At 35.0% G+C, this 23,343-nt stretch overlaps 1 protein-coding gene across 2 annotated transcripts; it reads left to right on the plus strand.

Moving 5' to 3' along the window:
• On the plus strand, positions 6,904-21,173 carry LOC109718407 (serine/threonine-protein phosphatase 2A 65 kDa regulatory subunit A beta isoform). 2 transcript variants are annotated; one of them, XM_020244640.1, is made up of 13 exons: positions 6,904-7,050; positions 8,574-8,989; positions 10,269-10,515; positions 11,693-11,805; positions 12,455-12,534; positions 12,711-12,852; positions 13,286-13,366; positions 16,061-16,165; positions 17,647-17,829; positions 18,563-18,655; positions 19,914-20,053; positions 20,352-20,418; positions 20,791-21,173. In XM_020244640.1, exons 2-13 carry the CDS (start codon positions 8,597-8,599, stop codon positions 20,908-20,910), a joined length of 1,764 nt encoding a protein of 587 aa, XP_020100229.1. In that variant the 5' UTR covers positions 6,904-7,050; positions 8,574-8,596; the 3' UTR covers positions 20,911-21,173. The 2 variants fall into 2 exon arrangements, with proteins under 2 accessions (XP_020100229.1, XP_020100230.1); XM_020244641.1 differs by lacking the exon at positions 6,904-7,050 and adding an exon at positions 7,208-7,400 and having other exon boundaries at positions 20,791-20,970.

The following is a 23,343-nucleotide window of genomic DNA, read 5'->3' on the forward strand; positions in this document are numbered from 1 at the left end:
CACACTCTTTCCCTCTCTCTCTCTAGAAAGAAGAGGAAGGAGAAGGAGTAGAAAAAGAAGAAGATCATCTTCTTCCTCTTGTTGGAGCAAGCTTGGAGAGGTAAGCTTCTAGCCCTACAATGGTGGATTTCTTGTGATAGGGTTTTATAGCTTAGAAACGGTTCGAATGGAACCTAATGGAGTTAAATAGATGGTTCTAGCATAGATTTGAGGCTTGAACCATGGATTTCTCCATTGTTGCGAACCTAGGGCACGTTTTGGGATTTTTGGAAATCTAGGGTTTTGATCTATTTTGATAGGTCGGAAACCTAATTGCTAGGTCTCTAAATGCGCAGGCGAAGACGGTTCGAGGATCCATCGAGTGAGTGCGAAGTTATCGTCAAAAGGAGACCCTCGGAGCTTCGTTCCCGCCTAGAAGGCCAACGAGGCGTCGTAAAGTCGGCGAATCGTGTTTGAAGAGTCGCGACATCGCCACGATGTGGGTGGTGACCATCCCGAAGCAGTTGAACTACTCCCTATGTCTAAGTCTGTCAAGTCGATCAAATTGCATATTGTAATGTTGCATTATAGGGTGCTAAATGTAATTGTTACACATTCTTGCATTCTAGTAGAGTAGTGTAGAGATGAGTTGCTTAACACCTAAGTCTAGTATGCTTAAGATAGTGTCAAATGATTTGAGGCCCTATAATGAAAGGATAGTTGATAAAGAATGAACATGCTCGTGGATGAGAACCTAGTAAAGTGCAAACTAGTGTATTGAGAACTTGTCAAAGGAACGAGTGGCATTTAGTTAACCATAAATACAGAACGAGTGACATCTAGTGACATTAAACATGAGAATCTTAGTGTGGTCAGAACACTATGAAATTAAGTACTAGAATACTTTGATTCCGTGATAACACCAACCTTAGTTGGTAGGATGTTCCCAGTTCATAAGATTGGATCGAGCTCACGTAGCCTGTCTACACTTGTAGTGGTAGCTCCACACAAGTTGTGCACTCCGGAGTATTTGTCACTTGAGGGGTAGCCGCTAACTGCCCGGACAGCCGCTAGCTGTCCACAGGCGGTCTCGGGGGTTGTTGAGTAGTTGACCTCCTCCCCTAGGAGACTTATACGCGTGAGGCTGAGAGAGAGCCTCGGTTTAGCCGAGAGATTGGGTGATCTAACGAATAGCTTCATTGTTGAACATAGTAGTACGGTAGCTAACCTTTTACTATGAGTTTCATGCATTCATTATATTGGATTGAGGCATTGATAGATCTTGATTTCATGTCTGCTTATCACCGTTAGTGCTTTCAATTCCATATACCTATCTACCTGCATATCTATCTGTGCCTGCTTAGACCTAGTGGGGAGATCGGCGGAGTCGGCGGCCGAACCCACTGGGAACTATTTGTAGTTCTCACCCCACCTTGTTGCACGTCCGAGCTCGAGCGCCCCTGGTGAGGATCACGGTAAGGGCGTAGCGCCCTAGAGGTGGTAGCAGTTTACTTTCCTATTTGCACTAGAGTTACCCTGTACCTATTTTGAGAGTAGATGATGTATAGGGTGAGGTTTTGAGAGGATGGTATATATTTGTACAGGTTTGGAAGAATGCAAATTGTAATACATGTGTTAAAGTTTAATGAATTCAGTAGTTAAGTATATCTCTCTTTTATTCACTTGTATGTTTTACTCGTGTTGCTTGCTCTTGGATTGTGTAGCACTGTTTGTGCTTCGTTGTCGTTGTTTGATTATGTGTGCAATCAAGTGTATTTCCTGGGAACTTGTGTACATGATCTCGTCGTTTGAGCCTTGGGCGGACAGGGGAGGTGCTGTCCGTTCGGCGTCTGTTCGTCGCGCCCGAATCGGACCAAATTGGTAGCGGCCTCGGGGCGGGGGTGTGACATTTCGTTATCCCCGTTTATCCCCCGAACCAAACGAGGCCTTAGAGAACACTTCTTAATGACTATATCAATATTCATCTTCTTTTTTTTCATTGTTCCATACATAGACTTATTTAAAGAGCTTTCCTAACAGATGAATGAGCTCAAAATAAAATATCAACTTAAACAACCAGTCTAACAAGATAAAAATCTGATAACAAAATGTCAACCTATCCAATAGAATAAAAATCTCATAAGATCTCAACCTATCCTAACAAAATAACTAAATCTCATTTTATCCAAAGAAACAAATTTTAAACAAGATCACATAATCTTAGATACTTTAGAAACTAATGGGTGCGACTCAATTCGAAGCCAATCCGGATTGATCGAGCCACATGCTCAAGTTCCGTTTGCGGCGTTGACATTGTTCGTAAACTCGAAAGAGGACCCGGTCCACGTCAGAGTAAATGCTAGAAGTTCTTCAACATGTAGTGGAAGTTATACTATTTGGAAGTACAAAATATATGGTAGTATTTGAGGTTGTACGTCGTCAAGTTGAGATAGTTGTTGATAAGCTTAACTCACTTGAATAAGAAACTGTTCAAAACAAGAGGAGAGGGTGGATGATGTTGCATGTGATCATAATTTGACTATGATTTCTCAATCAAGTCAAATAAATCAACATGTAGGAGAATATGTGCTAAAAGACCCCTCGCAGTCGCAATGAAAAGGCAAAAGGAGGCCGCAAAGATTAAAGGAACCTCTTGAATAGAAAGCTAAGAAATTTAGAACATACCAAATATACAAAAAGAAAGGCCATAATAGACGAATTTATAAACAGGCTTCCAATATATCCAGTGACAATGCTCCACACTCTGATGTAGAAAGCTACTGAAAAGTATTGAAGACAATGAAGATACTCAAGAGTGAAATTATAATATTGATACTTTATTGGATGTTTAATGTACTTTAATTGTTTAATGCACTTTGGATGTTCAAATATTATATTTTAAATGTTTAATATATTTTATATGTTTTATTTAGAATGTTGAATGTTTAATATACCTTGGATATTTTATTTTGAATGTTAGATATTTAATGCATTTTGGATGTTTCAAAAATTTTGAATATTGTTCAAATACTATTTGTTTGCTTGTATTGTTGATATTCTACACTACATTTTTTACCAAGTCAACTAAAAGATTGACTCTCTTTAACATGTAGAAATTGTGCATGCTGCTAAAATATTTTGTAGAACATCAACAAAATCAAATAAAAAGAAAATAATATATTTATAAAATAAAATAAAAAAAGAAATACTTCTCTCTTTCAAGTTCAACATCATTCATTTGACTTTACAGAAATAGAAAGAAAATTTACCACTCATTCATATCTAGAAATAGAATCTAGATTAAATAAAGTCTTAACAATTAACCAAAAAAAAAGGAACAAAGGAAATTACATCTTCTTCTCATAATCTCTTTTATTTGCATTACCATTGCTGATAGTTCTTCAAATTTGGCTTTCAAGATTTGAATTTTTTCATGCATTTCGTTTACTTGCTCCAATATTTGTTGTTTTAAAGATCACTTAGATGTTACTTTTAATGCGTGATCTAAACATTTATCAGTCTTTGAATAACTTAAACTACTAATTTTGGAGCTATTTTTCTCTTTTAGATCACGTCACATGAAAAAAATTAGAATAATTTTCAGAGACCTTTCCATAGTTTGGACATCCAAAAAATTTCTTTTCTTTGGTCTTAGATTGTTGTGAAACTCAAATAACAGTAGCTTTATTATAGTTGCAATGAACAACTCTACTTTTATAAAAGAATTTTGTTAACCAGCCCATTGTATGGAACACTTAATTCGTGTAATTAAATTATCAGATAACCTGCATTCAGATTGTTGTTAATTAGTACATTAAGTTGAAAAAACCTTACATTAAGTTAATTAGTACATTTGGTTTTTATTTCCCCTTCTTCTTTAGAACAAAGAAGATATTTTTTATTTTTGGAGGAGAGGAAGGAATGAGGGTTTGCTGTATTTAGGGGGCTGTAGGAAGCAGAGAAAGTGCTGTGGGTTTGCTTCAAGGAGATGTTTTGTCCTATTATACTTTATATATATGACTATTTCAAATTTCAGAGTCTCACATTTTGTCTTCCTTTAAGTCCTAACGTCGTTGTCAAACTCAAACACACTCACAAGTATTAGGCGATATGAGACTTGTCTTGCTAGTATTAGCTGACCTTGTGGGGTGCGTCGCTTTATCCACAACAGTCATCAGTCATAGAGCTTCGCTCTACCCACTGTATAACTCAATAGAGACTCATCTTATACTTTGGGTTGGTAATTATTTCTAATACCAACTGTTTCGCCCCACTTTTTAGTGGAGTACGCATAACTTTTTTAACCTCTTAGGTCTAATCACCGCCCAAAATGCTATAGTTGGATTCAGGGGTTTAATCCTATTATTATACCTTACATATAGAATTATTCCAAATCTCGGGGTCTTACAACTCTTTGCTTGTGGATTAACAAGTCATCGAAGGTGCAGGGAGGTCGTAGGAGAAGTTATCCAGCAACAAGATCTCGCATGGTGATCGACCAAAAATAAATCCGTAGAGAGAAAGAGAGAGGCCGTACAAAGGAGATCGAAAGTCTCGTTTAGGGTGAAAATGCTGGCTAGGGTTAATGTGACCAATCTAGGGACTTGAGTCATGCCAAAATTGCACAACAGCCCTCAGATTTGTCCTGTGTTGCGAAATTTCACAAGCAAGCCCCTCATCCAGTCATCCTGTGGCAAAGATTTATAAAAGCCTTTGAAATTTATCAATTTTCCACTGTAGTCCTCCATATTGCATGCGAAGGGTCAAATTCAGGATGTCCCTATCACAACCATAAGTCCAATTTCAATAAAACTTAGTTTAACACGTTCATCTGGGAGTGTAGATGCTCATAGAATCCTTAATTTTTGAATTATGTGGAATAATCTATAAGAATTTACATTTTGTATTCGAAATGGTTAGTTTTCTGTAACAGACTGTGTGGGTAGTACCCAACTAAGGAAACCCATAATTTCGTGCTTGGAATTACAATTTCAAAGAAACTTGACTTCAAACGTTTACCTTTGGTTGTACTCACATATAAGAAATTTTATTTTCAAAAATTCATATAAAATAATAACTTGATTGCGAGATGGTCGTTTTTTTTTTAAATTTTCTCGATTTGATCGGAAAACTTCAAAACCACTAAAATCCACCAGATCAACCCCTGGACCTCACGAATAAGTGGTCACAAGCACTAGAGACCCTCAAAGACCAAGAAAACTTAAATCGTTGAATTTGACTTACTTTTATTAAATAATTAGTAAAATTATAATTTGGTCCTTTATTATTGCATGCTATTTATTATTTTTAAATTTTTGTGTATGATGAGAGTTTTCATCTTTCGAGAAAAAAGTATATGTAATTATATCTATCAGTAATACTTTTCGAGAAAAAAAAGTTAATAGGGCGAGAGAAAGATAAGAGAGAGAGAGGAAGGAGAGGGGTATTTTTGTCTTTTTTTTGAAAATCTAATCTTTATATGCAAAATAAAAAAAAGTGACAATTTTTTGCAAAAATGCAAAATAGTAGATTTTTATGCAAAATAGACTTCGAAGAAATATATTATATACATACTTTATATTTTGAACGAGGAACAATTTGGCCGTATTTCTAATCCACATATGCATTCTTATTTTGAAAATCAAGGACTTAAGTGTCCATCGGCATGGGCCGTATCTACTGTGCCAACAAGATATCGGCACGATAGAGCACCCGTGCCGATGACACAACTAGGGCGTGTTTGGTTCAAAAAATCTAATAAAAATACAAAATAAACAGTTAGGGCGTGTTTAGTTTGAAGTCGGAGTCGGAATCGGAATCGGAATCAAAATAAGATGGAATCGGAATCGGAATTGGAATGACTCATTACTTAATTATGTTTGGTTCATCACCTGAATCGGAATCGGAATAAATCAATCCCATTGTCGGTGTTTGGTTCAGGTGGATATAAAAAACGTAATCAAATTAATATACTAACATTATCTTTATAATATATTAATTTAAATTCAAATTAAATATTAAATATTAAAAATTTACATCAAAATTTTGAAATAATGTCAAAATTTTAAATCTGTTTTTTTTTTAAAATAAACTTTGAAGTTGAGTGGATAATTCAAAATATGAAACTAAATTTTGATTTATTCAAATTCAAACTTAAAATTATAATTTAAAATTTAATTTGAATCCATAAATTTAATTTAAGTTTGAAATAAAATTTGAATAAAACTTATATAAATTAAAATTTAATTTAAATTCAAATTCATAAGTTAGATTCAAAATACTTGATTAAATTTTAATTTTTAATTTAAGTTCAAATTAAAATTTAAAATTATATATTTAATTTTTAAATTTTAACTCATATTTTAATTAAAAAAATTGAAAAAATAAATTTAATCGGAATAAATATCCACTCCGTCCGGATTCAACTTCCAATTCTAGGCTGGATTGAAAAAAAAGGTGATTGGGGGATTTCTATTCCACTCGGGAATCGGAATCGGAATGGGACTCCTGCGTACCAAACACCCACAAACGGATTCACCGATTCTGATTTCGATTCCAGGGTGAAAAAGAAGCAAACCAAACACGCCCTTAGAATATTTTGTTGCTATAGAAAATAAATATTTCATACTATTATGTGTTGGCACATATTAATTTTTTGTAACTGACACACATTGGCATGCTCTGGCACGCACCGTGTCGTACTATGATGGCAAGTTTCTGGCACGATCTCATTCCACGGAGTTTAAAACCTTATTGAAAAGTGGCAAAACCAGTAAATTTTTTTTATTAAAAGAGGCCCAAAAAAAAAAAAAATACTGGTCCATGATGGACCAGGTCCAGGAAAACGTTTCTCTTTCTCTCTCTCCACCTCTGGAAACAAAGCCGTGACCTTTTCTCTCCTTATTAACCCTTTTCACATTTTGGAATTTTTGTTTTTTGTTTTTTTTTTAAACCCCTCACAATAAACAAAGCATATTCACCTGTGCTCCTCTCTCTCTCTCTCTCTCTCTCTCTCTCGGTCTCGCTTTCGCTCCCTCTCACGGCGACGTCGCATAGCTCTCCTCCACCGAGGTAAGAGATCTCTCTCGCGCGCGCGATCACGCTCTCTCTCTCTTTCCCATGTCGTTTTCTCCTTCTTTTAACTTTGCGCAAGAACCCTACGCCCGTATCACGGATCTCTTTTTGTTTGAAGCTTTTTGGTGTTGTATTCGAGATTCTACTTTTATCTTGGTGTTATTTTGGTTTCTGATGAGGAATTAGGGTTTTGGGACGCTGTAGATGTGCCTTTTCTGCTGCATTAGGGTGGATGGATCGGGAATTGGGGCGAATTGGTGTTTTAGGAGGTGCCTAGATCTAGAATCTGTGGATTTTAGGCGCGGATCTGCGAAAGTTTGAAGCTTGATCGGATCCTTTTGGTTTAGGTTGATTGTTTCCCAGTTGAGATTTAAGTGCTTATTTTTCCTACTTGCGATTTAAGTGCTTATTTGATGCATTTCAAATGGATTTGGGGTTCAATTGCAGAAATGATCACTAGGGTAAAATGAATTGGGTTCAGTTGAGGTTGTTGGGCTTTGGAGACTAGTGAATAAACCCTATGTTTTATTGTAGAGAGGAAGACATCAGGTGGGCATCTTACGTAGTTTGAATTTCTTGAAGCAAGTTGATCAGGAACTTAAATATAGTTGTCAACTAGATAGAGGAAGAGTAAACTTTGATGTCAAAAAAAGATCTGCGTAAATGCTAATTACAAGGGAAGTTCACTTCGTAACTTGAAAGGTAAGTAGAGGAAAGAGGAGTAATAGAGAAAGAAATGAGGAATGGCAGAGAGAAAATGGAGATGAGGGGCCGTAATGACTTGTTGCCCAATTTTATGTTCTGTACAGCAAACCACGACTACTAAATGCACACTCAGCCTTTTAAGAGCTTTGTATTAGTTACTCTCTCTCTCTTCGTCGGTTGAAATATATGGTTGGGATTTTGGTACATGGCAAGGGAAAGCTGAAGCCGATCAGAAAACATTTTGGATTTTGCTATTTTGCTGGAAAACTGAAACCCTAATTCTGATTCACCCACAGGAAAAGACCCTATGTAGTCTACACGATATCCTGCTACCTCTAACTCAAGTTAAGAGTTAGAAAGAATTATATCTTTAACCAATGGGATTTTTAGTAATTGTCAAAGGCAATCTTAACTTTTTTCCTTCCACATCGCCCGCATGAAGAAGTTAAAATGGTGTTAATATTTTCATCTTTGGAATTTTTTTGCCTGATAGTTGGTGGCGTAGTCTAATCAACTTAGGTATAAGCGGAGTTAGCATGGATAGTCATAAAAGTTGCTATATCAATTGCCTTGCACGTGAAAATGCATAGAACCAAGCCAGTTTGCAATGTTGCTTGAGGTTGGGCCTTTTCATCCATGAGAGGATATCTCTGAGTTTTTTTTTTTATGTTTGGTCTATGTATGATCATGTAATGGTGAAGAATATTTTTTTGCAACGATAAAAGTGCTATTCATAATGTTCATGTATTATGTTCATATTTCATCAATAGATCATGCTTTCCTGCTTATGACTTTCTTTTTCTTTCATGTTGCAGCTGTAAGAAGTTTGTGAAACCGAATGGCTACAATCGATGAGCCACTTTATCCAATTGCTATTTTGATAGACGAGTTGAAAAATGAAGACATTCAACTACGCCTGAATTCTATTCGGAGACTATCCACAATAGCAAGGGCACTTGGTGAGGAAAGAACCAGGAAGGAACTAATTCCATTCCTTAGTGAGAACAATGACGACGACGATGAAGTACTTCTTGCAATGGCAGAAGAATTGGGCGTCTTTATTCCCTATGTTGGAGGTGTGGAGCATGCTCATGTTCTTCTCCCGCCACTGGAGACATTGTGCTCTGTCGAGGAAACTTGTGTTAGGGACAAGGCAGTTGAATCTTTATGTAGAATTGGAGCACAGATGAGGGAAAGTGATCTAGTTGACTACTTTGTCCCATTAGTAAAGGTTAGAGAAGTCTGTCTTTTTTCTCTTTTTGTTTTCTCTGTTGTTAATTGGTTTGTTAAATTCTGACAAACATCTGCATTGGTTTTTTTGTTGTGTCCATTTGTTTTTATACCATTGCAGTTGGAAGCTTAAAATGTTTTCAACATATTGATGCATGTTTACTATATCATGTATCATCTGCTTAATATCCAACTTCTATGTAAGAACCTATAACTCATCACAATAAGTACATCACCTAAATGTAGATAGACATATAACGATGAACAAAATTGAATTATACTTATTACATATATCTTTTTCTCTTCTATTTTTGAGAAAACCATTGATATGGATGGGGGGTTGGCATACCCGTACCTTTAGCTCACAAAAGAACGGCGAGTCTACTAACCCAGCAGGGGACAATTAACCCTCCCACTGCATTCCCACCTAAGTGCCTGTCTGCTCACGTTTTTGCTTCTGATATTAGCTTCAGTCACCTCTAATAGACACTGCAAGATTTGGTATATAGAGAAGTCCTAGAATTTTTGTGTGGAGGAATCTTAAATGAGTTTGAAAACACCAAAAGGCCAAAGCTCTAATTTAGAGCTTCTGTCTCTACTGTATTGAGATCCTTTTGGGAGGATTTTTTATATAGATCTCCTATAATACTAATCAAACAGCACTTCATCTAATTGGTGCTGCACTATACAGCAGGGCCACACAGCTTGTAAGTAATTCTTCCCCAAAACATATCAGACTATCTTCTACTAGAAAACAAATGAAATAACCTACTACTAATAAGCACAGTATGGCTAGTTACAAAATGATATACAGAGCCAAAATGTGGTTTTATAATTATGACATTCCATATTCATCTTGTCAGCAGCCACCTTTAAGTTTGAACATCTTCTATCCTGAACGTTACACAGCATAGTGATTTATGATATCAACTTCCAAGAAGGATCAACTTAATGATATTAACTTCCAAGGAGGATCAACTTCATTGGGAAACACTTCTCTTAGATATAACATGATAGTTTAGTTAGTTTTCAGCTTCTGAACATGATCGGCCCGTCCTAACTGGAGGTGTATTGTAGTCTATAAATATCCATGTCCCTTGTGACTTAGTCTATGAGATGACTTTTATGTTCATTCGTGCAGAATGATTCCTCGTAATTAAATTTCTTTTCTTCCCTCTTGCCTATAGACTTTCTTTTCCACATGTTATTTAGGTTTTGGTTTATATATAATTTACATACATCTATACTCATTTGTTCATGCTCTGACCCTTTGCTTTCAGAGATTAGCAGCTGGTGAGTGGTTCACAGCTCGAGTTTCCTCATGTGGTCTTTTTCATATTGCCTATCCAAGTGCATCCGATCAATTGAAGGCAGAATTAAGGACCATCTATGGCCAGCTCTGTCAAGATGACATGCCTATGGTTAGAAGAGCCGCCGCATCGAACCTAGGAAAATTTGCCGCTACAGTGGAATCCGCTCATTTAAAGTCGGACATCATGTCGATTTTCGAGGATCTCACACAAGATGGTACTTTTAATTTGCGAACTATGCCGAATTATTAATTGCCATTTGCAAGCTATTCTTTATTAGATAAAATGCAGGTTCTCTATGTTTTTCAATTTGCCATATTTAAATACTGAAAACTGTAATATGAACTCCATAAATAATAGTTATTTAAGTGTAGTGTCGTCTGTTTATAATTTTAGTCTTTCCTTCCTATGCTATTTTCTTTATTTCCTAAGTTTGAATGAAGTACTCTTTCCTGATGAACCACTGAGAAGCAAGATAAAAGACCAATTTCAATTATGATTTGCTTTCTCATACATGATCTTCAGGAGTCTAAATTGTATTCTATGCAGACTTAACGAGCTAATTAAATTTGCCAAAAACACTAGTGAATAGCTAACTGTGATCTTTGCGCCAGTATTACTAGTACGAAAAAAATGATTGAGAAAGCTCCGATCAAACTATCACCAACAGTAACAAAACTAGCAAAAAAAGTTGAGCAATTCAGTGTTAACCAAAACTTAAGAGTTATTTTTAATTCATCTAGTCGTCACTGTCTTCATCAAGGTTTCTTATCACTTCATAGAGCCAGCAGGAGCAGATAAGATTGAGAATATGGTCGGCTGCAGATAAAAGGGATAAGCTAGGAGTCAAAGAGAAAAATAGGAGGCTAGATGCAGAGAAAGACAAAAAAGGGTTGGTTCTGCAACGTATAAAGGAAAATAGCAAATATTTAGTCAAACAAATATAAACTGCAGTGAAAACATCGAATGATTAATCAACTAATCTAATCATGAAATACAACTGATCAAAGCCCTGTAAAGATTTTGAAGGGTCGCCGAGAGATTTGAAATCTCCGTCATATCTGAAGTTAGAACATGTCACAATCGTTCCAAACCATAGTTCAATCAAAACTAACCTACCTAATTAGCCCCAAGTACTTTTAATTTAAACGTGGACAACCCATGTTATAGGTGACTAAAAGTATGCAGACGTAATTATGAATTCAATTCAGTATTGCATCACCTATTCATTTGTAATGTCTGTGTATTCCTTTTACTTCTGTTGTACTCATTTATGGATTTGAATTTACTGCTTCAGATTTTCCTTTCTGTGGTTTATTTGTTGACTCTTTGTAGTTATCTATCCACAAACTGTTGTCCTGCTGAGTTGATAAATTGACAAATGTACATTGCAGATCAAGATTCAGTTCGTCTGTTGGCTGTTGAGGGTTGTGCCGCACTTGGAAAGCTGTTGGAACCCCAGGATTGTGTTGCTCATATCCTTCCTGTAATTGTCAACTTCTCACAGGTATGCTGGGTGACCTCCATGAGTTGTACAATCAATTTTGATAGACATGTCTCTGCTCATACATGATGATGCAATTGTCTATGCCCATACATGATGATGCAATTGTTGGAATCTCTTTTGTTGAGATAATATTTTACCTATATACCCCTGCAAATTTGTCTACTAATATAAATATTCATGCATAATCTGAATTGCTACATGTATCCGTATGAACTTTGATTAACGTACAGTAGCTGACCTATATGTTTTTTAGGGGTATCAATTGAACCCACTAACCCAAAAAAAAAAAAATTCTCCAAAAAGTGGGGCCCACCTTGTAGTTGATCCCACAACTCTGCGATTCCCAATACTATAAACTTGAATTCCAAGTCAAAAAAAATCTATTAAAATACAAGAAAAATTGTAATGTAAAATGATGCCTTTTTTTTTTTTTAATGCAATATTTCTTAACAATTATATTTATTGATTTTTTCTTGTATTTTTTCATATTTGCTCTTTGTTCTATAATTGACCTCTAGAAAAATTTTTAGATCCACCACTGTTTATGATTTATTGTTGTTTCATGCTTGAAGGACGCATAATGAATCTCTGTGAAGTGTTACTTAATGTTTTGATTTTGAGATTCCAATTTATTGTCTTTGGCTGATAGGATAAATCCTGGCGTGTGCGATATATGGTTGCAAATCAATTATATGAGCTTTGTGAAGCTGTTGGTCCAGAGCCTACCAGGTATTATTCTATATAATTCTATGGTTAGACAGCACTTTAGATGTTGTGATTAGCCTACGGTAAATAAGATATTGAACTTGTAAAACTGAAAGCTTTATTTCCTACATCCACCTTTTTGACCATCTTTAATCTTGTTCAACTGCATCTCAATTTTTGGGATTGTTGTACTGTTCCAGGACGGATTTGGTGCCTGCGTATGTTCGCCTTCTTCGTGACAATGAGGCTGAGGTTCGCATAGCAGCTGCAGGAAAGGTCACAAAGTTTTGCCGTATATTGAGCCCACAACTTGCAATCCAACACATTCTTCCTTGTGTAAAGGTACTTATGGTAGCATGTTTTCAACTCTTGAGAACATACGTATTGCCTTACCGAATAGCTTCTCTACTCTGAGAAGCAATAGCCAAGAATACGGCAGAGGAGAAGTCCAGAACTTTTACTAGCGGAAAGCCAAAATGAGCTTGTGATGCCAAGGAAGCAATAGGCAAGTACTTGCAAACAGGAAGTCTAGAGCTATGATTAAGAATTTGAAATAAGCTTATGGGCTTAAAAAGTAGAAGCTTCAATTTGAAACTTTTGGTTATACTGTAGCAAGAAGCTGTTGGCTTGATATTAATGAAAATAGTGGACAACACTACTCAAACAACACTTTCTGTTGAATCTCCAGCTAGACAGACAAAGCATTACTGGCTCTTCTAATGAAAACCTTTTTCTCTGTTGTTATGAACGCTGTTTAATTACGTACTATCTACAGGAATTATCGACAGATTCTTCGCAACACGTTCGTTCAGCATTGGCTTCAGTTATCATGGGCATGGCTCCAGTCTTGGGGAAGGTATGAACAATATTTTTAGCTCTTAATGGTAGATAAGAAACTAAGCAGTTTTCATTTTGCATTTATAAAATTATGTTTAGAAGTTCCATTCTTTCCTGTTTCTCTTTGCAAACTAAAGGTTCTGAGGAAGTTATTATTTATTTAACACATTAATAACTAAGATACCTAGGAGAACCTGTTCAATGAAGGTTTTTTCTTTTATCCTCATTTCTTCCTCCTCCAAATCATCTGCACTTGTTGTCTTTTTATTGGTCGGTGTTTCTTTTCATTTTATGTTTTGATATGAAATGATTTCCTTCATTAACCCATGGTATACTTTTCTTTGTTTAATGTTAGTAAGCTTAGTTGTTGTATAGATATAATTGCAACTACTGCTCCACAGCGGGGCGTTTCATTTAGATAATTGCATTTGATAGGAGATGCAATTGCATGCTTTTGAATGAATAATATGTTGTCCTTAGCTTCAATATTTGTGTATCAGAATAATGTGGCTTCGACAAATAGTTATTGTAGAATTTTGTTTCTCCGCATTTCTGCTTCACAACCCTTTTGCATATATATATATATATATATATATATAGGCCGTGGCTACTATACTATTATGAGTATTGGAGCTCTCGTACTCATAAGTTGTTTTCAATGATAGAGCTTCCGAATCGACGATCCACTCCGTTAAATATGATCTAGAGTATTTGAAACTTCTAGAAAATAAATTTCGTAAATTTTCGAAATCATAATAAAGTCTATCAAGTGGGTATAAAATGAACGGTCAAAATTGACTGACTGCCTAAAAAAGGATGATCGGATTCTTCAATTCAAGATCGGAGTTATTGATCTTTATCTATGTAGTGAATAGAATTTTCTATCAAAAATTCAACAAATTCCGATTCTTTTACACCGTTAAACTAGCAAGTATCCCATACCGGCCGTTAAAAATTGTCAAATTTGTGACCTCTTTGATCGTAAAGTAAATGATGTCGAAAATTATAAAATTTGATTTCTAGAGTTTTAATGTTGTAAATAATGTTTAACGGTGTGGATCGTCGATTCGGAAGCTCTATCATCGAAAACAACTTATGAGTACGAGGCAATCGTACTCATAATAGTATAGTAGCTGGACCCTATATATATATATTATATATATATATATAGAGCTAGGCTGGTATACTATTGTAGCACGGAGGCTCCGTGCTACCGATAGTATACCAGCCTAGCTCTATATTATATTAATATTATATATATATATAGAGTGAGGCTACTATGCTATCGGAAGCACGAGCTTCCGTGCTTCCAGCTCGTTTTCGATGTGCGACTTTCGAATTATCGATCGGCTCGTTAAACTTGATCTAGAGTATTTGGAGTACTAGAAAATAAATTTTATTATTTTTCGATATCATTTGCCTAGTGATCGAATGAGCTCAAAATCAATAAATTTTAATGGCGTAGTGAGCGCTTTGCAAGTTTAACGGTGTAGAAATATCCAAATCACGTGAATTTTGATAGAAATTCTTTATACTTTATAAAACAAATCAATATCTTTGATTTAAATTTTAATGTCATATTATTACATTTGTAAGATTTTTATTTTCAGCCGTTGATTTGAGCCCCTTCGTTCACTAGCAAAGATATCGTAAAATCATAAAATTATTTTCTAGTACTTCAAATATACTCTAGATCAGTTTAATGGACGATCGACGATTCGAAAGCCGCACATCGAAAACGAGCTGGAAGCACGGAAGGCTCGTGCTTCGATAGCATAGTAGCCTACTCTATATATATATGTATATGTATATATGTATATGTATATGTATATGTATATATGTATATGGTGTATTGTGTATTTATATATATATATTATATATATATATATATATATATATTATATATATATATATACATATATTATATATATATATGATATTATGTATGTGGTGTGTGTATATACATACATACATATATATATTATACATATATATATATTAAATTATATATAATATATATATATATTATACTATATATAGATATATGTATGGGTGGTGTGTGTGTGTGTGTATGTATGTATATTCTATTGTACCAGTTAGTTATTCTTTTCTTGATATAGTTCTTTGTTCTGATCTTTTATATGTAGTTATATAAAACAATATGCAAGCTTATGGTTATCTTGTAACTAGATGCTCCTAAGGTTCTTTTTTTCTCCTTTTGTTAAAATTTTCCTTTCAGATCGAGATATGTAATGTCTGTCACCTGTTAAGCTTAAAGAACTTGCTTCCGATTTGCATCTTCTTTCTTAGTTTACAGGCAGCCAGATGACTGGTTTTGTTTTCTCTTTTGTTTTCTTTTTTTTACCCTCAGGATGTGTTGTGTGTGTGTGTGTGCGTGTGTGTGTGTGTGTGTATGTATGTATATTCTATTGTACCAGTTAGTTATTCTTTTCTTGATGTAGTTCTTTGTTCTGATCTTTTATATGTAGTTATATAAAACAATATGCAAGCTTATGGTTATCTTGTAACTAGATGCTCCTAAGGTTCTTTTTTTCTCCTTTTGTTAAAATTTTCCTTTCAGATCGAGATATGTAATGTCTGTCACCTGTTAAGCTTAAAGAACTTGCTTCCGATTTGCATCTTCTTTCTTAGTTTACAGGCAGCCAGATGACTGGTTTTGTTTTCTCTTTTGTTTTCTTTTTTTTCCCCTCAGGATGCTACAATTGAGCAACTTCTTCCAATTTTTCTCTCCTTGCTAAAGGATGAGTTTCCAGATGTTAGACTCAATATAATCAGTAAACTCGATCAGGTTAACCAGGTTAGTACCAGCTAGAGAGGCTTCTTTTACATTTTCATTTATTATTGATTTCTCCACTACTTACAGAGACTTAATTTAGATTCCTATTTATTTGTCATTGATCCCTTGCACTGTTGCTGTCTTTTATCATTTTTTGTACTTCTGCTTGAAATATTTTTCAGTTTTTGTGTACGGAAAAATGGATAACTATTTTGGCACTGATGTGTTAGGCATTGAACAAGGAGAAATGATTTTTAATTGGAACTTCTATTGTTCTTTTGGTGGGTTAATATCGCATAAATCCACAATCTGTTTTCTAATTGTAATTTGATCTAATGACTTATATTTGGTGGCAAAAAGATCTACTGTATACTAATTGTAATTTGCACACAAAGTTTGATCGTTGTAAGAAATCATTTTTTATCTAATGTTACATAGTTTCGTTTGATGCAAGTAACTAAATTTGGCCCACAAAGTTTAATCTGGTGCGAAAAGTCTCATTGGTGGATTGGCTAACCAATTAATATTGGATAATCAGTAACTTTTTGCATCACAAGCTTTGTGGGTAAAATTGAGGTGGGTAATAAGATAGTGTGTTATTTTGTATCAGATAAAGGTAAGTTACATTGCATTTGTTATTTTACTTTTCTCATTTTAAGCATTCATTCCTCATTTTTTAAGTTTTTTTTTTTTTTTTTTTTTTTTTTTTTTTTTTTTTTTTTTTTTTTTTTTTTCCTTCTGAGGACGATTTTCTCGAAAGCTGATTTCTGTCAAAGAACATAGGTATTTTGACATGTGTATGGCTACATCTGGGAAATTCTTGTAGTTACTGAGGGTTGCCAAGTACTAGTTCTTTAGTGTTGTTTTATCAGCATGTTGGCTGAACACATCCTATGCTCTACTTGTATTTAATCTGGTCACCTGCTTGACTTCTCAAGATGTTATCTAGTACATATCGTATATTTTGGATTTTCCAATGTTGCATTTTCTATTAGTTTTGCTTTACTTTGTGGAGTTTTATTAAGGGAAAACTTCAAAAACTCCCCTTGTGGTTTCGTAGTTTCTCACTTTGCCCCCCTATGATTTAAAATGTATCAAATTGCCCCCCTGTGGTTTCGTTTTTATCTTTTCGGTAGCTTTTTCGTTAATATTTCATTAAATTATATACAAAAAACTTCAGATACCTATCTAGATTTATCAAATATTCACTTTAGTACCCTTTAATTTTAACTTTATCACTGATTTAAGAAAAAAAAATAATGAAATTGATAAGAAAAAGAGAAAAAAGAAACCACAGGAGGGCAAATTGATGCATTTTAAACCACAGGGGGGCAAAGTGAGAAACTACGAAACCACAGGGGGGGTTTTTGAAGTTTTCCCTTTTATTAATGAAGTAGGAGCTGGGATGATAGGTTGAGATCATCATTGAATGGTTTATTCATCGTATTTGTTAGTTTGGATGGATGGATTTGTGATGTAGCTAATGTTGGTTACCTGATTAGGTAATCGGAATTGACTTGTTGTCGCAATCATTGCTTCCTGCAATTGTGGAGCTGGCAGAGGACAGACACTGGAGGGTTCGTCTGGCCATAATTGAGTACATTCCTCTTTTGGCTAGTCAGTTAGGCGTTGGATTTTTTGATGATAAACTGGGTGCTCTTTGCATGCAATGGTTGGAAGATAAGGTATATGCGCATACTTCTATGATCTTACAAGTATGTTCTAGATGACTTTCTTTTGTTAACCATTGTAAAGCATCTTGTTATTGAACATGTTGAACCACATATCTGTTTCCAGTCGTTAGCTTAACTCCATATGTACTTGTTATTTATTTGGAATTAGTTGTTGTCGGAGTAGCGATAATTTTTGGAAACTCTTGAAAGTTGATTCCTTAATGAATCTCTCTGGGATCTTAGAGTATGCAATTACTTTTAGAGATACATACGTCGTAACCCTGCAGAATAATATATTTACACATCTATGTTTTGTTACTAAATTTGATATGCCCTCTTACTTAAGAATATATCTGAGTTTGGAAAACCTTTTCTACTACAAGACTAATCTCCCCCATGAATTGGATGATTGTCCAACTGAATACTGGGGTATTTTGTTAGGGGCTGTAATTTTGAGGAGTTAGGCATAGATAGTAGATTACTTCACTGGGTCATGTTTGTAAATTCTCTATAATTCATGCATGAGGTTGTGCATCTCTTCCAGTAACCGAATCTGGGAAAGTGCGTGGGTATGGGAGTTCGCATCCAGTTGCTCCTTTCTTTTGTTCCATAACAAATTATTTAGTCTAATATGAATCATGCTTTGTTCAAAATTATTTTTTTCTGGCGTTTGCTGATATCGAAAGCCATTAAACTAATCTTGAGGATTATCCATCAATTGACTACAAAACATGGTTATTTTCAGGTTTTCTCAATTAGAGATGCAGCTGCTAATAACTTGAAGCGACTTGCTGAAGAATTTGGACCAGAATGGGCAATGCAGCATATAGTTCCGCAGGTTTGCCTCCAAATTCTTGATTTGAACTTGAAAACTAAGTGTTATTTAATTAATCATTTCTGGTTTCTTTGGTTGTCCTTGTGTGACTCAAATATGTGCAAGGTTTGCAAAAGTGGTTTCTGTACTCCTAATTTCTTGGTTCATGCTTATCACATGGATTTATTAGAGCAGTACTTTGTAGATGGCAATGCAATATGGTCTTGAATCTCTTTAGTCGCATCATGGTATGTGCCTATATATTCATGATTCTGACCTTATATAGCCGTTTTAGGTTGAAGTGTCGATCCTTAAGTCAGTGAAAGGAGCTTAAAAGTAGGTATACTTGATATTTAATTACATTTGCATCTTGTGCTATATGGATGCATATGCAATATATAGGTAGCATCGTAATTCATATGCAGTAAATACAGTGAGATAGTGCCTTATTATCTTGATATATGTGAGTATATCAATGATACCTTAGTATGATCCTTCTCTTTTACTTTGTGGGTTACTTGTGCATTGGTTTTTCAACTGGGCCCTGAATGTTCTCTTCGTGTTCTTTTGGTTGTTTTGGGCGGAGGGGGTTTTGATTTCTCGTCGTATTGAGCAATCACAACCGTCATTTGTTCCACACAAGATGGGGTTTAATTATCATGATCTTGATTGAGCTTCTCTTGGTGTATGTGATGAATGCTATAAATAACTATTTACCTCCTAATGACACAAACAATGGTTGATTTAATAGTTATAATCTTGGCGTTTTCATGTATGTATCTGCCAGTTGCTTTGAAAGTTGGAATTAATATCTTGCTATGATGGATTATGACTTAAAGTTTGTGTTTGTCTTTTTTTCTTTGCTCTGTATTGATGATCGAAATTTTTCAAACATTTTCTCGATGCAATAATTGCTTCTTTCTTCTTTCTTGGTTATTTTGGGACCTTCAGCATATATGTATTTAAATCATCCGTGTAATATTTATTTATGTATGTGATTCTTCATTAATTAGAATAGACTTGCTGTCGAAGTTTTTCATACTCAGGTGTATCCCACAAACTTTTGTTTAAATGATAAAAGATCATAATTATCTCTAGGCTGTTGTGGAAGGTATCAGGGAAGAGGCTTCTTTAAAGGTTTTCCTTTGCATAGTGGTGACTTAAATCTTTATAATTCTCTCAATTGTTATTTAGATGATACTCCCTTAAAACCATTCCCTAATCGTAGCTTAGTTTGTAGCAAGGCTGTGCAGTTATTGGTTTTTGATTATTTTTTCTGAAGGTGCTGGAGAAGATCAACAATTCACATTATTTGTACCGTATGACCATTCTACATGCAATTTCCTTACTAGCCCCCGTCATGGGTGCGGATATCACGTGCCAAAAGTTACTTCCTGTTGTCATCGCTTCCTCCAAGGACAGGTAACTACTATTATCTATCAAGAAAACAGGTTGGCTAAAATGCTAACAAATATTGTGATTCTCCTTTTGCCCCTTGAAATATTTATGCTACAATTTGCGGTTACATTGCCTCTCTTTTCGATAGTATACCTTTGGGAATAATATAACTTTGCTTAGAAGCATATGAGGTAGAATGTAGATTTTAATACATCAGGGGCCAATGTTAAACAAACAGTATTTAGAGGAGACATCCTGAATTTTAGCCAAAAATGAACCATCCTATTAGGCATCTGACATGGATGTTTTGACACTGCAACAGGGTACCCAACATCAAATTCAATGTGGCAAAGGTTCTGCAGTCTCTCATACCCATACTTGATCATACTGTGAGTAACTTAAATTCCTCTGGTGATTGTATATTTCATACCCTATTTTTAGTGCCTGTTTGGCTCAGTTTCTTGAGCAGTTTCTCTGCTCTGAAAAGTGGTAGGCAAGCATTTGGCAATAAAAAATCCCTGAGCTTTTCTGTAGCGGCAAGCTATAACGAGCTTTTAGCCCTCCTAGAAGTGGTTGCTCCAATTTGAAGCTTTTGCTCCGTTGTAGTCAGAGAAGCTCTTGGGGTGATTATAATTGAAGAGCAATTAACGCCTCCACAAAAAGCTCTACTTGAACAGTACTTCGTACTTCTATAGCAGCTCCAGCTGTCAAAGTAAGTGTTCTTACAAGTTTATGATTGCTTGAAATTTTTCGTACCTCAGGTGGTGGACAACACGATTAAGCCGTGTCTCCTCGAGCTCAACGAGGACCCGGATGTGGATGTTAGATTCTTCGCTGGCCAAGCACTTCAAGCGTGCGATCAAGTCATGATGTCGACCTAGATCGCTTGGTCGGGGCGTTTCGGTTCGTCTTATTTTCTCTCGCGTCTTCTATGTAAGCCATGTTGTATGTTTTCACTGATGAAGTTTGAGCTTCAAGCTTCTTAAATTTGAATGGTTTAATTTTAAGAGATGCTAATATATAGGTTTTTTTTTTTTTCCTTTTTGACTACCTTCTTTATATCTACTATAAATGAAGGTGCAACCATTTTATGTAGGCTTTTTTTTGTCATTTAATTTATTCTGGTGCTTGCAGGGTTCTATTTCTTTTGATCTTTATCATGAAAGCCTTATTGTAATTTGTTTTAGGATAAATTACAGTTTTGGTCCCCAAACTATGAGGCACATGACACTTTCATCCTCTAGTTTTAATTTGTTGCAATTTGTAGCTCCGATTTTGAAAATTGTTGCAATCAAGTTCCATGATTCGAGTGGTTAACCAAATGGTGATGTGCTGCTGATATGAAGATGATATGGCATTTAATTTATTGCTGTATTATTAATTACAACACACATTATTTTCATATCAGCTACAAGATAATATTTTGTCTAATAAATTGGGTCGTGGGATTTGATTGTAGCAATTTAAAGAATTTGTGCGTCTCACAGGTTGGGGACCAAAAGTGTGATTTATTGTGTTGCTTATTCTCTATTCTACACGATTATGATTTTCATTGGTTTAATGCGCAGTTTGATTTAAAGTTTTTTGAGAAATTTAAAATTCAGTAAAATGAGAAACTCAAGTCTCAATTTGGGAATAAAAAATACAAATTTTTTTTATTTCCCCCCCAATATTTTTGGTTTTTAGGAAGTAGTCTTAGATCATCATAACATAAAAAGTTAATAATAATAATTTTTTTTAAAAACCCCAAAAACCTATAAGTAGCCACAAGAGGCCTTTTGATTTGTAATGTTTGTGTCTTTCGGTTGAGTCTGAATTTTTATATTTGGAATTTGGTTTGCACTATCCAAATATATTTGAGGCGAAACAAAGATTTGAATGTACGGATGCCAGTGAATTTGATAATCCAAAATTTTATCCAAATGCGGACGGGTATAGATTTATTTGATGCAAAATAAATATAATTTCGAATATGAGTATAAAAAATAAAAATTCGATGTATTTGAGTTTAGATATGAATCTTGTCTATACCCGATCTAAAACCAAATTAGATCCAAACTCGAATAGATATAATTCCAAGCGTTTAATGCTATTGAGTTTTGAGTTTTTTATTTTTAAATTTACCATTGTGAGCATTTTTATCCGTTAGATCATACTATTCAATCAACTATTCACTAAACTGTAGGGACTATCCTCATTAGTGAGCTTTAATACAAAGGCGAACCACCCGAGCTCTACACCCCGAAAATATGGAGAGAGCTTTTTCAGGGTTTGCAATTCATTCGTTCCATGTGATGTTTTGAAGTGCGATAAAAAAAATTTTAAAAAAAGTTTGGGGTTCAGGTTCAGGTTCAGGTTTGTAATCCGGTTCGGCTTTGAATGCAAAATTTCAAAGTCGAGACAACTTAACTCTAACTGACTAATATCATCTGACCCTATAATTTTTCATCAAAAAATTATAATATATATATATATATATATAATATATATATATAGAACTAGCTAGCATACTATCGTAAGCACGGAGAGCTCCGTGCTACCAAGTTGTTTTCGATGATGCGCTTCCAAATCGACGACGCTCCGTTAGATCTTGATCTACACTATTGAAAGTATTAGAAAACTTAAATTTCATAATTTTTCGATATCATTTACCTATCAAACAACTAGTCTAAAAATGAACGCTGAAAATAAAAATTCCATAAAAAATGAGATAAAAGATTTAAATTCAAGATCAAATATACTGATCTTACTCTAAATAGTGAAAAGATTTTCTATAAAATTTTCATCACCATTGAATTGTTTTACACCGTTAAACTCATAAACACAACACATCGGCCATCTTAAAATTGTAAATTTTGAGATCGTTTTGATCACTAGTCAAATGATATCGAAAAAATCTGAAATTTAGTTTCCAAATACTTTCAATAGTGTAGATCAAGTTTAACGAGCCGATGTCGATTTGGAAGCGCATCATCGAAAACACTTGGTAGCACGGAGCGCTCCATGCTACCGAGATAGCATAGTAGCGGACTCCTCTCTCCTCTCTCTATATATATATATATATCTAATTAATTAATCTGTTCATACTTAAACTGATAACTACCACACCAACGATTCTCAAACGCCTTTTGCGCCGCGAGCCTTTTTCTCTTTTTTTTTCTTTTTTTTTTTTTTTTTCCAATTTGGTTCCTCCTTTTCTTGGAATTAAAGCGCCGCCGCCACGATCACCGCTGCGAGAGACTCATAGTTTCAATGAGGAACCACGGCGGCCCTCCGGGGGGCTGGGGGGCCCAGTCGTCTCTCCGCTCCCTCCG

This window comes from Ananas comosus, linkage group 12 (genome assembly GCF_001540865.1).
Source record: "Ananas comosus cultivar F153 linkage group 12, ASM154086v1, whole genome shotgun sequence".
Lineage (NCBI taxonomy): Eukaryota > Viridiplantae > Streptophyta > Magnoliopsida > Poales > Bromeliaceae > Ananas > Ananas comosus.

Excerpts from the sequence above, each read along its gene's own strand:
- LOC109718407 (XM_020244640.1), top strand. The coding sequence starts at position 8,597 with ATGGCTACAATCGATGAGCCACTTTATCCAATTGCTATTTTGATAGAC. Across the intron at positions 12,535-12,710 it reads GTTGGTCCAGAGCCTACCAG|GACGGATTTGGTGCCTGCGT; the intron begins GTATTATTCTAT and ends GTACTGTTCCAG. Across the intron at positions 20,419-20,790 it reads TACCCATACTTGATCATACT|GTGGTGGACAACACGATTAA; the intron begins GTGAGTAACTTA and ends TTCGTACCTCAG.